The sequence below is a fragment of the Brassica napus genome, chromosome A7, assembly GCF_020379485.1.
Source record: "Brassica napus cultivar Da-Ae chromosome A7, Da-Ae, whole genome shotgun sequence".
NCBI classification, from domain to species: Eukaryota; Viridiplantae; Streptophyta; class Magnoliopsida; order Brassicales; family Brassicaceae; genus Brassica; species Brassica napus.
The window spans coordinates 22,575,143-22,588,946 of record NC_063440.1 but is presented as its reverse complement, the minus strand read 5'-3'; the positions used below and the strand labels follow the sequence as shown (position 1 = coordinate 22,588,946).

The 13,804-nt window shown below is 29.5% G+C and overlaps 1 protein-coding gene across 2 annotated transcripts; it reads right to left on the bottom strand.

The window, feature by feature from the left end:
• Positions 1 to 8,344: 8,344 nt before the first annotated feature.
• Positions 8,345 to 10,409, bottom strand: LOC106357117 (transcription factor RHD6-like). 2 transcript variants are annotated; one of them, XM_048735963.1, is made up of 5 exons: positions 9,474 to 10,409; positions 9,277 to 9,384; positions 9,116 to 9,181; positions 8,965 to 9,024; positions 8,345 to 8,836 (listed from the first exon to the last, which is right to left on the bottom strand). In XM_048735963.1, the coding sequence occupies exons 1-5, from the start codon at positions 9,969 to 9,971 to the stop codon at positions 8,702 to 8,704; spliced, it is 867 nt and encodes a 288-aa protein (XP_048591920.1). In that variant the 5' UTR covers positions 9,972 to 10,409; the 3' UTR covers positions 8,345 to 8,701. The 2 variants fall into 2 exon arrangements, with proteins under 2 accessions (XP_048591920.1, XP_013652253.2); XM_013796799.3 differs by having other exon boundaries at positions 8,959 to 9,024; positions 9,474 to 10,398.
• Positions 10,410 to 13,804: the final 3,395 nt, after the last annotated feature.

Genomic DNA, 13,804 nt, shown 5'->3' with positions numbered 1-13,804 from the left:
CACCCTCCTAATTATTAAAAAGAAAAGAAAAATAGAACATATATAGAAAAGCTAATACAAAAATTGAAAAGGGACTAAAATAGATTATAATTTGTTTAATTAAAAAAAACTTACAAAGTCATTCTTTTGAAAGAAAAAATGTAAAAACCTTAAACAAATATTAAGGGTTCTAAATTACGAGTTAGAAAACAAATTAAATTGTATATTTTTTAATTAAAAATTACAAACTCATTATTTTAAAAACAAATATGTATATTCTGTTCAAGTTAATCGAAACCTTATCCTCGATTCTCCGGCTGATTTATAAAAAATTCTTTTTAAAAAATTGGTAAAAAACAAAAGAAATTACGAGTTAGAATGCATTTTTTAGATGAGACTGAAAATGCATGTGTTTCTAAAAGATACATAAAGATTACAGATGGTAGGATCAGTGCCGGTCCTGAAATATTTAGGGTCCAATACGAGACAAAAAAATCAAGGCGCTAATTAACATATATAAATTTAGATTACTGTAACTTAAGTTTGTAATTAGATTTTCACTATATTGTTAAAGCTAATGATAGTCTATCAATTCTAAAAAATGATTTTCTTGTACTTTTTTTACAAAATCGAGCATTGATTAAAAATTTGACAGTTTTTCTAATCAATAACATGACCAAATCATGTAATCTTTGTTAACTGTAAATAAGAAAAATATCCAAGTTGTGTAGCTTCAGTTTTCTTCGGTCACTTCGTTTGATTATTTATTGTGATGGTGGTTGTGTTTCTAAAACGTAGACTTGCCGTAAGAGTTGAGTATTGTTTAGTTAGATATAATTATCGTTTCATTCTTTTTTTTATATAACGTTGAGGCAAAAAGTTGTTATGATTTAATTTTGTTGCGTTTGAGATAAGCTCCACAATCAGCGTTAAGTTTTGTATGAGTTTTAGAAAGTTTACAGTGATAAAAAAGTGAGCCTACAAAATCTGTAAAAATTATAGGCCCCATACAAATGTTTCTTATGTATGTGCTCAAGGCCGGGCCTGGGTAGGATAGTCCGTCCAGATTCTATTTTGGTGGATGAATCATGGTTGATTGATTTATTTCGTTTTGAATATACTTTTTGTGCAGTGTTCAATCATCACGTGTTTTTCTTTTCTAACTAACATCGCGTGTTGGATTACATCAATATTCATTATAGTAGTTGCCTTTGATTGCAGAAACCATTACATCCATCTACCATCGATGGCTTTGTGATCAGATTATGGTGCATATTTAATGGACTTGTTATATGTTTAATGAAGCCCATAATAAAGGTGTACTTTTACTGAATCCAAAGAATTAGATACAAAAGTGCTATGATGAGCCCATATGTAATTGGGCTAAACAAAATGATGAAGCATGCAAGTGTACTTTCTAAATTGATTAAGGATTTAATTAATGGTGAAAGTCGGGTGTATACGTACACCGGATGTTTGTTACACCGTGATGATCACATAGTATCTGAAGAGCTCAGGAGAGATGATAGTAAAAGAGCAGTTACTGAACTGAATGTTTTCACATACAACAACTCCATGATTTGATGGTTGTGTAAGGCTGGAAAGTTCAAAATTCTTTAGTAATTGCCCCTGTGCTCAGTCCTCACTATGAAACTCATATTACACCCTCCGATTTTTGTAATTTTATTTAGAAAAAGGAAGATAAGTGAAATAAAACAAAAAGGCTCCCCGTAGAAGAATGAATAATTTTGACCATAGTACATTTGTAAGAAATGAATACAGTTGGCCTTTCCCTTAATTTCCTTTTATTTTTTATTCAATGTCCCTTAATTTCCTTTATACAAATAAAAACATGCAATTCTAATAGCTTGATATGTGAATATATGTTCATGTTCGGAAGGATTTTGTCGGATTGTCGCAACCCTACGGATTTACATCGGTTGGAAGCTGTGTAACACACATCCCAATCACTTTGAACTCTAGCTAGCTCTCACGCTGTAATTTGAACCACAAAAAAAAACATTTGTACACATTAAAAAAGGAAAACGAAAAAGTGATACTATACAACAACAAAATTCAGCAATCAAATTTACTAAGCTATTAGAATGACACAATTTTCTAATTATACTATCAAACAAGAACATATTTTAACCCTAAACCAGAAAACCAGACAAATATGTCCAATTTTAAAAGATGCAATGATGCGAATTACAAGTAAAAAAGTGTCCCTTAGAAGACATTAATAAAACTGAAACAATATTATGTGAAAGATTGACACACATAATTTAAAAATGATTAAAATTTTTATATATATTTTCCTCAAAAAAAGTAAAGGAGGCAAGAAATCTCCATAAAAGGAATCGGGAAGGTTTGGGAACTATAAATGCTCTTTTTTTTTGAACACCCTATAAATGCTCTTAATGACAGCAATAACTACAGAAAGAAATTTAAAATATTTGGACCATTCACATTAATCGGGACTATTAACATATACTATGATTGTTATGCGATTAGCCATGTGAATCTAATTATATACAACACCTAATTATCCATAGTGGTCCCCTCTTAGTTTTTAGATCGAAAAAGGCGTACTGGTTGTATTTACTGAAACAGATATTAACTTCGTTTTTCTTTTTTTTCTTAATAAGAGTAGGCATTAACTTCGTTGAACAACAAATACTGTATATAGAAAGTTTATAAACAACGAAATTTTCAATCATGTTTTGGTGTTGTTTCGTTATAAAATATATATATGTATTCTTATAAACTAAGTCTCCAAAAAATCTGATAACCCCATTAAAAAAACAAGCTTAATAATCCACATCAAGCTGATAAGATAAAGCTGCAGTCTTGGAATTTTTCGTTCACTAAAATAAACAAAAAAAAAATATAGGAAGCCCAAAACAACGATAATGACAAACAAAACCCGCGATTAGGAAAAGGAAAAACTGATTTTTACTAGTATTTTAATGCGAGCCTCACGTTTTCTTTCTTTTGAAAAGGAACACCGGTTATATTAAAACAAGCTCTCGTCTCCAACTAGAGAATACGACTTTTCTTTACATTTTTACCAAAAAAAAACTAGAGAATGCGAACCTCACGTTATATTAATGAAATCAGTGTGCACGTGGATCCTCTTGTATTATTAATCATAGACTCATAGTTGTACATTAAATAAACACACTTTATGATACCATATACAGTCTGCCATTCTCTTAATGACACATTATTTGTGATTCGATATGTAGGATACGGTTACATAAAATAAACACACTTTATGATACCATATACAGTCTGCCATTCTCTTAATGACACTTTTTTTTTTGTGATTCGATGTGTAGGATACGACTTGGGGAGGTAGAGTTTTCAACCCCTTTCATATAGTGACATACATAAATATTTACGGCTGGAAGGGTAGAGAACATAGACAATCATCATATTTACGGCTGAGTTTAAAAGGTTGATCGATTGGGGATTGACGTGTTTTTGGAAAGCCAAAACATTAATATGAACACTTAAAACATCTCTCTATCTGTAATATTTCAATAAAGTTATAAAAGTTAAACAAATAATAATATATAAAAATATATTATATGAATCTGTTATATTATTATTCTTTATTTATTATTTTAAGAAACCTTTTAAAATATTTTTGATAAAGATGCTTTTGTAACCAAATGACATAATTTGATATTATTTTAAATATAATTTTTAGGTACAAAAAAAATATATATATATATATATATATATATATATATATATATATATATATATATAAGACATAAGATATTATTTCATAACAAATCAAAAATATAACACTATATTAAAGGAATAAATCAACCTCTAAACTAATATGTTGAGATTTTTTAAAGTACATTTGAAAAATGTTAAATTAGATAAACTATTTTGAAGAGAGAATTAAACTAAAGAATCAATTGATGCGAGAGAAAAATAAATCTGACAGCTATGCTGTTATAATGATTGATTGAAACAGCACAAAACATGTATTATTGGTAAATTCGAAGTAAATATAAAACTAGGATGATGAAACTGAGATTATGGAGTAGAAAAATTCAGCAAATCAGCGTGAATATGTTTTGTATATTTTGTCTCAATAGGTAATAAAATATTGTTTCTATTTTATAGGTAAAACTTTAAGAATAAGTATAGATATTTTATTTTTCTTTGATTATTTACTCCAATAATGCAACACTTGTCTCTAGTCAACCCAGATATGGCTCACAAAATCATTCATAGGCAACTGTCATGACAATATAGCTTGTCATATTTCATTACGTTTTGCTAAATTTTAAATTTAACAATAAAGAAGTTGTGAATGGAGTATCTGAGAGTCGTTCTTACTAATGGAGACATCCAAACAATAAAGAAGAGTTTATTAACCATTAAACTTTGTTTCCTTTTTTTTTTTAACACCAACTTTCATTTAATCTTAGAGCCCTAAACGGGCAGAGTTCATTACATTTGAAACAGCTAAAAGAGCATGCTTTGCTAAGGCATCAGCCTCTTTGTTTTTTCCTCTTGGTATCCATTTGAATTGGATCACCGCGAAACAGGGTATCAATTTGAGAACGTCCGTAAGGATTCCATAGATTTCAGGTGGAGGCTTCTTCGTCTTGATTGCCTGTTTCAGGGAAGGGACAACACGTCGTAGGAGAACCAACACTGACAAATTGCTACAAGGTCCAGACAGATGCAGCATGGAGAGAAGACATAAGATGTGCAGGGCTAGACTGGACTATCACCAAAAATGCGGAGCGCTCGGACTTCGGAGCTCACTGCTTCTATGCTTCTATGTTGCTTCACCACTGATCGCTGAAGCACTCGCACTTAGGGAAGCCCTATGCAAATGCAAGGAACTGCGCCTACAACGCCTCACCTGCGAATCCGACTCAACTCATTAAACTTTGTTTCCTAAAACAAGATTTTGTTGACAATTCTACTAGGAGGATTCTCTAGTATATCCTCAAAACCATTCAATTGATAATTTAAATGTATTCTTATAAAACTACCATTTTCTGTTTTTAATACTTGACATGTTAGAGATTTTTAAAATTCTAATTTAATTTTCAGTATACAATTTATTAAATTTTCATGTAATTTACTTTTCGTGTATTATGTACTTCATTTTGATTAACTAAATTAAAATTAGAAAATAATAATATTTTTGTTTAGAAAAAACTTCAATGTGTTTTAAGTTTTTGTACATAATCTTAAAATGTCATCTCATAAGAACTGAGGAAACAGTAAAAGTTTGGCTATTATAAGGTCTTTTTTTAGTTTTCCTAATTGATTAGCAGTTAAGGTTTAAAAGGTTCTACACTCAGGTCTGGGGTTCGAATTCCACACTATGCAATTTTTTACAAATTACAGAAAATTCAGTTTCAAGTTTCGGAGAGAGCGATTTATTAAACAATTATGCAGACTATGGAAAAAAGGCTTACAAGAGATCTTTAACATGGTGTAAGTAAATCTGATCAGACGTGGATCTTAATAGGACTACTCAGATGATGCAGTTAGGCGTAGGTTTTCATAAGACATAAAGTATTGTCGGTTGTCGAGTCGTGTATGTAATATTTCTTATATCATAATTGTAATATCATAATAAATCAGCGTTAAAAAAAATTGACTAGCTTAACATTATGGTCTAGTAACTTTCAATACCATTTCCTAAATAATGTAGATATTTCAAAATATTTTTAATACTAAAAAATATACGTTAATATATTAATTGTCAATTAGTTTTTAATTTTTTTAAAATATGGTATGCAATTCGATTTCAATAATCTAATCAAATTTATAACTGAGATCTAAAATTGGTCCCGATGATTATGACCCAAATACACAACAATCAATAGCTAAAATGTTATTGGGTTTGATTGAAAAGAGTTCTAGCTTTCTATTTTTTGTTGTAAAATTAAAGCTATAGTTTTTTTGTTGTCACTATAAATATTTTAACTGTATAATATTGACCGTAGATTTCAAAGGATTTAATGATTTACTTGTAAAATTTATATAGCTAATATATAATCTTTTAGCAGTTTTGCTTTCTACAGCAAAAAGAAAAAGAAAAAAAAATATGTAGCTTTAAATTTTTTTACAAAGCATGATTGTTAGAGATTTATGATTCAGAAAGAAATTGGGTTGTGGAAATACTCTACATACCAATCAAATCCATTATCTCAAAAATGTATTGTAATACTGAGGTTTGACATTAAAAACTAGAAAAAAATACCCCCTTTGTTTTATAAAGATGCATATTTAAAAAAAACATTGTATCAAAAATATTTTTTATATTTTCAATGACAGTGAAAATCAATAATACTGTATAAACCGATGAGAATATCCAATTAATTTTTTTTTTGTAACTTGAATATCCAATATTTAAATTAAGTGTGTCGATTTTGTTGTTTTCTCCAAGTTGATCATGATGTTTCTTCGTGTCGATTAGTGTTTATTTTCTGATCTGGCTGTGTGAAGTCAATAAGCCGTATATCTACATTTCTCCTTCTTCTTTGTTTTGCAGACTAAAGTGAGGATTGGTAATGAAGATTGTGGATCTGAGATAGGTTAAAGCTGTAAGAGCACCTTCAGCTACTACATGATTCATATATAGAGGTATCTTTAATAGTTCATGATTTTTTCAAATAATAAAATATCAGTCGATGTTGATATTTTACCCTTTTTCCCTTTTGTGTGTTTTCAACCCAGAATTAATAAATGATTTTCTTATAAAATTAATAGTTTCATATCTTCTATAAAATGAATTATGATATTGGCTATTATACATATGTATTCTAGATATATAATATTGATACACGCAAAATAATTTTTTTTTTGTTTATAATTATTTTTGACTAAGAAACAGATAAATTTTGGACTTCCAATAAGTTCGTTTGTCTTATTCACTTGATGGAGCTCGGAAGTACATACATACAAGTACATCGCTTAAAGTGTGATTATCCATGTGGCTAATCATGTATACTAATTAAACAATGTTTTGGACTTGCATTTAAATATCAGTTCAAAAAATAATGTTAATAATTTAATCAAACACGTATCCCTAACCTACATGTTGACCTTGGCTGCCAAATCGCGAGCTTTAAGTATGTCGGTTAGAATTAAATAGGTTTTGCGGGGGTTGTTGGCATTTTACAAAATTACAAAACGTTATAAACCGTTTTATATACCGTTCAAAACTTCTCAAAACGAAAAATTGGTTCTCTTTATTTTTTATATATCTTTTTTATTGTTTCTCTTTATCGCTTATATGGTTATGGATGATTACAAGTAGATAAACAATAAAACTTAGTTTATTAAAAGAATAAAAGTAAAAATAAAAATTGAAAGCTTATAAATAGAAAATATAAATAAATTTTATGTTTTATGGTTTATATTCACAAAGCAACATTATAATAAGAACTTTAAACAAAATATTCTATAAAGTTTTTAGTCATTAATATATATATATATATGCATATATATATAAATGAAACAAAATATCTTTAAGAAATATAATTATATAATATTCTGATATTTTTCTAATTATATAATATATTAATACTGTTAATTTATTATTGAAAGGTAATTGATGTAATTATAAGCATCTTGTAATGCATCCATTCTAATTATTCTGTCAACCTTGTAAATCACTTATGAACGTTTGAAAGCGTAATTATTCGCATTCACAAACTTTTACATCTTCATCCGAAATTTAGCGTTTAAACTAGTCATAATTAATTCAAAATCTTGAACGCAAAATCAGAAACAAGAAGCATAATTATTAGTTTATATTTCGTGATTGCGATTATAATTCACGAACCCTATTTGATAATCAAATTAAAATATTATCGCAGTATTAATAAAAGATTTTAATATATTAATAGAAAGTTTGATAGAAAATATTTTTCTTGAACACAAAGTCTACGTATATATACGTCTATATATCAAAAAAAATTGTGTTGTTAAATGTGCCAGTTGTTTTAACAATCCAAGGAGCTGATGAAAAAGTGGAAGTAATATATACCCAATCTAAGTTAAAAAAAGATATCCCTCTCTATGTCTCTAACTTGAAAAGTAGAAGTGCATTTTATAATAGTAGTATCTCTATTTCAATTTTTTTTCTTTGTTAAAAAAAACTTGAAATAGATTAGCATTTCGCTCATGATCGAAAAGCACATAAGTTTTTTTTTTGTTCAACAGCACATAAGTTAAAATTCAAATAGACTACGGTGACAAAACAGATAGATTCTCTAAAAGTGAAGGCCCAAGAAAAATCCAAAAGTGAGAATTTTATTACTCATTTCTTGGAATTTAAATTCCATTACAAGATAGTTGTTCAAAAAAAAAAAAAATTCCATTACAAGATATGTATTCCGTATACTAAAAATACCAAAAATGCAGAAAAGAGAAGATACATGTTTACATATATTAGTAATTTAGTACTAGTTATAGATTCCATCCTCGTGTGTAGCCAGTACGAGCTGATCAAGGTGATTTCAGTGCCTCTTGTCTTCCCTTCGATATAAATGCATTAAGAACTTTTCGTTTTTTTTAAGCAAGAAAAAAAAGAACTTCTCGGTTTTTTCACATAATTAACATTACATAATCTTAGGATTGTACGTGGAAGTTATCGAGAGAATCATTGTTTTCCCCGATATTATTACAGCGTAATTAATGTTAAGTAATTCTTTATTATGAGTCTTCATTTATTGGTGATTGGAGTCGAATTCTTGTCTCTTTGTGATGAAGAGAGGATGGCATCAATGGCGTCTCTAACTTGAGAAATGTCTGGAGCTTTTCCTCCTTGTGCTGGCCAAAACTCATCGGTCGCAAGTACCTAACAAATATTGAGATTAACGTTATACGTTACTTACAATACACAAAACTTAGTAGGTTTACATATATATCAATCAATCTCGTGTAATATTTTTTGAGGGATGTTTGTCATAATCAATACACCTTAACTTGTAACTGAAGAAACTTGACATAACTAATAGCCTTCTCTAACATCGTCACCAGATCAACCTTCAAGAAATAATACCCCTCATTATCAAAACACTTAATTTAATAACTGTATATAAGTTTGACATAAAATATCAATTTGATGGATGTGTACCTTGGTGCCATTGGGCACAAGTTCTTGCAATATCTTGAGACGTTCACTTATCCTTTCTCTTCGGTTCTGAAAGACATATAATAACATATGAGTTAACAAATATCGAATAATTGGCATTCTTGGGTTTTATACAAACGACTGTAAAAGTAAAGAAAGCAAACCTTGGCGGCTAGGCTTTGTGGATCTTTAGGTGGAGTTATTGGCTTAGGCTTGGCTTTCCCGTTAGCGCCGCTCCTCGGTTTCTTTGAGGGTGGTTGAATGCTCTCTCCCTATTCATAATTCAGTGATAACATATAAGTAAGCTTTTATACATAAATATTCACAAAAGCTCCGGGGGTTAATATGTGCTTGTAATTACCGTATAAGAACGTTTGTTTCCAGCGGATTTAGGCGAGAGAGACTCATCTCTAGAACCAGTGGTCACAGCAGTTGAATCGGAGTATAACCATTCTTTGTGGCCTTGATTTATCCCCGGAGTTTCAATAGGTCTAGGGCTAATAATATCCATATGGTGCTGACTCCAATTTGTGAAGCCGTAGCTCATGTTGTTTCCTTCCAAAAAAGAGAAGCCACCACCGCAACTTATGGTTGGATGAGGAAAGCTCTCATGATGATTGTTGTTGTCGAAGTTAAGAAATGATGATCCGTTGAAATCTAACAAAGAGTTGTGATTTTCAACAGATTCGCCGGAAGGGTAAAACACAATCCCTTGATGATTTTGTTGATGATCTGAATTCATCGTGCTACTGCTAGAAGCCAATCCATAATTCTCCGGTGATGAGAGATCTTCGGATGAGGAGGAGTTTTGTTTTGCGATGTAATTAGGCTCGTTGGGATGGTCATTCAGGAGTGCCATTAGACACTAATAAGGTTTTGATGAGTGGTTTGGTTGGTTTTCTTTGTGGGTGGTTTTCAAGTTTATCTATTGGTAAGCAAAGAGAGACAATGTTCTTGTGTAGTTATGTTATGATAAACGTTTATATAAGTGGTTATGTCTAATATTATATTTAAACTGGTGACGTATTTAAGGATTAAAAAAAGAAATTATGCAATTTGACAACTGATTAGAAAAAGAAGCTGGCATTAAATCAAAGCCAATATTTAAATTCATTTTTTTTATATATCACTTAAAAGCTTTGAAGTCATGAATGTTATAGTTCTTAAATCTAGAGCTAGACATATTTAATTTTTATGTACATTGTCCTTAACTTCGACAGCAATATTGGAGTGGTTGCATGCCGAAAACGCATATAGGTCTTGGGGGTAACTAAACGTGTGTGTTATTTACTTATATTGGAGTTATTCCGACCCTTTTAACATAGGCCCGAATGTCTCCCTTTTCTTTCAAAGGAAAAGAAAATGTGAATGAATATGTGTTGCGACAGACGGGATGCGTCTTAAGACTCTTAACTCGGCTACGAACCTATTAACTGGGTGCTTTTATCTAAATCGGCAAACAATGAAAAATCGGGAGAGAAGGTAAAGTTAACCCGTTTAGAAAGCATATCAACAGATTGACAACGAAAATAAATACTCTCTATATCCCTAACGAGTGCATACTTATCATCCATTCTTTAACTATTCCACCTAAAAACAATTACCTTTGGTAAACACCGATATCAGCAGTCGAGACACACGACAAAAACATCTACACACACATAAATATAGCTTTGTTGCGTTTCTTTCACCCATTTTTTTTCGATTTCGTCCTACTTAACCACACTTGTTATGTTCTCTGCTCCTATTAACTATACTTTTTTATACAGACACTAAGTTTTTTTTGCTCTAATTATTTGAAACCATTTGAGATTTTTTAATATAGTAAAACTTAGTACATTTTTGGCTAACCAACATGACTCACCACGGTTTATTTATTCCTTATATTTGGTTAACTGAAATTTGAAATGTCTTCTGAAAATAATTTTAAATTATTTCCTAAGGGTTAATTAGTATGAACTTTTCAATTTAGTTGTCATATATATATATTTACATAATTTCACATAAAAGGAAATTAAATCCTAAAATTTCTTTTTTTTTACTTGCAATTATCGTATATGATTGTACTATAAACAGAATATCTACCTCAAAAAGTTTTAAATCAATTGAATCGAGTCTGTACCATTTATAACAAACTCCAAACGTTAAACAATTAATCTTGGTGTTATCAATAAGTTATTTATTGCAAACAGTTTAGCAGTTCGGTGTTTTGGTAATAAAGTGGTGGAAAATTTGTCATCAAATACAATTAGCCACTGTAAAAATGCACATGATTAACACTTAAACTTACGAATTAATTTATAATTTAGTATAGAGAAAAATCTAGATATCGAGGAAACGTATGGATCTCATATCATATACTACATCATTATCTTATAGAGTGATAAAAACAGAATGAATGAATGTAAATGAAAGTGCTGTATATTACTTTATTTATGAGTAATTCATCGGGATTGTTAGCTGGCAGTAAGGTGAAATTAATGAACTCAGACTTATATAACTACAAAATGTTTATTAATTAAGAGAAACAGAGAACATAGAAGCAAAAGCATCGCCGTATCTGCCGCTAATCTGCACGTCTTTTTGATTCCCATTTGTATTGCAATTGTTTCGATGATTCATTTCCCCCCGAAGCTGCTTCTTACTTTCATTTCTTTTATCGACACGTCGACTTTGGAGTAATATACTGCATATCTTTTTTGGTCAACATATACTACATATCTATTAATCTAGTTTGTTTTAGTTTCGAGCCCTATATAAGCTGAAAATAGTATTTTGATACTGGAATGGATTAGTGCCTTTACTGAAATATTGATTTGATTTTTTCCAGGCTTGTTTAAAATATAGATGCATTTTAATGTGTGAAATGATAAAATAACATCAAAATATTTTGAAATGTTTTAAAAAAGTAAAGATGCATTTAGCTGCGAATAAAAATAAACAATAATTATATTTATGTACATATATATTAATTATTAAATTTTATTTGTATTGGAATCATATATTTATAAATTTTTATTTGTATTGGAATCATATTAACTAATTTATAGAGAAATTTATAGATTTTCTACTATACATTATAAAGAAGTATATTTGTTAATTTGCTAGAGAAAAAACAACTTAGTTATTAATAATTTATTTTTTATTTAAGGACATTGTGGACCGACCTTTTTAGCAAAAAACAAAATTCATTGTGGACCGACCAAATACGGATCAAGGATCACAAAGCCGGCTATAACCCTTTTTTTTTTGTGGACAACACTCGGCTAAAACCCAAAGGCTCAAATTCAGCAAGACGGATAGTTTCTTACATGTTAAACCCAAACTTATTTAATAGGCAGTGTCTAAAGTATACGACCTTACTAAATGAGATTAATTCATTAATAAGCACGTAGTATATATATATATATATATATTTCTCTTTTCGGAAGAACACGTAGTGTATTCTGATCATAATAATAATCAAATTGATAAAAATCTCATAAGTCGGTCGAAACCATATTATAAGTTCAGAACAAAAAATAGTGCAGTAAACTCTTTCAACAAAAAATAAAAATAAAAGTACCGGAAGGTAGAAACGAAAAATCTCATTTAGTTAGTTAGTTTTTTTCTGAACAGTATCTCATATAGTTTGTTAATGTTCAAAATTCATTTTAACCTCAGTTGTAGTTGTAACAAAAATTGAAAAAGATATCTCTTTGTATTTAGTAATACAAAGTCATGGTGTCACTACTTATATAAATCCAAAACCTAATTCTGATAATAAAATTTAAGACCCAACTAATACTAATAATTAAAATATAAAAGTAATAAGATAAAAAAAAATTAAAGTGATAAATAAAAGACAAAATGTCATTATATTAATAGGAAATAACCTACATGATAGATAAATATTCATCGATTTTGAATCTAATAGGAAAATATTAGAAAGATACATTTCATCGATTTGAAACTATTAGTTGACATATGACTTCAATCCCTGTCGGAGGAACACCTTTTCAGGTTTTACCACTCGTTTTCTTGGAGTCTAGCAAAATTCTGATATCAACTTGCCCTCACAACCTTTTTAATAGAAGATTACAAAGAATTATCCTGTTGTATTTGTGTTTTAACCCAATTTGACACTATAGATACAACTAAGGAAGCATAATTCAAGAATGAAAGACATTCCTTTGCTACTATATTTGCCACTCCATTTCCATCTCAAGACTGAAAGACAAAGCTTGCTTCTTCAAAATGACATTGAAGGTTCAAAATGTCAAAGATTGGGCCATATCTTCAAAATGACATTAAAGGTTCAAAATGTCAAAGATTGGGTCATAGCAATATCAAGATAAGAAAAATAATCCAATTTTTTTTTGTGTGTGTGGGACAGCTTCTGAACTTGTTCTCCTCCATGATTAGAATTTCTTGTGTGTGTGGCATATATGAATGTTCAAACGAAGAAAGAAAGACCCGTTCAATTTTATCTTTTTTTTTTATTGAACACACCCGTTCAATTTTATCAAATACCATTTTCATAAGATATATTCTTTTTTTTTTTGATCAATCATAAGATATATTCTATGCACTAAAAGTTTACGTGAAGTCACTTACCAAATAATTCAAACTAAATTTTGGTATAATTTGGAATTTTGAACAATTTTTATTAATATTAAATTTAATAAGGGAAAAATTCTTTCAAATCATAAA

Excerpts from the sequence above, each read along its gene's own strand:
- LOC106357117 (XM_013796799.3), bottom strand. The coding sequence starts at position 9,971 with ATGGCACTCCTGAATGACCATCCCAACGAGCCTAATTACATCGCAAAA. Across the intron at positions 9,385-9,473 it reads GAAACAAACGTTCTTATACG|GGAGAGAGCATTCAACCACC; the intron begins GTAATTACAAGC and ends AATTATGAATAG. Across the intron at positions 9,025-9,115 it reads TTGTGCCCAATGGCACCAAG|GTTGATCTGGTGACGATGTT; the intron begins GTACACATCCAT and ends TATTTCTTGAAG.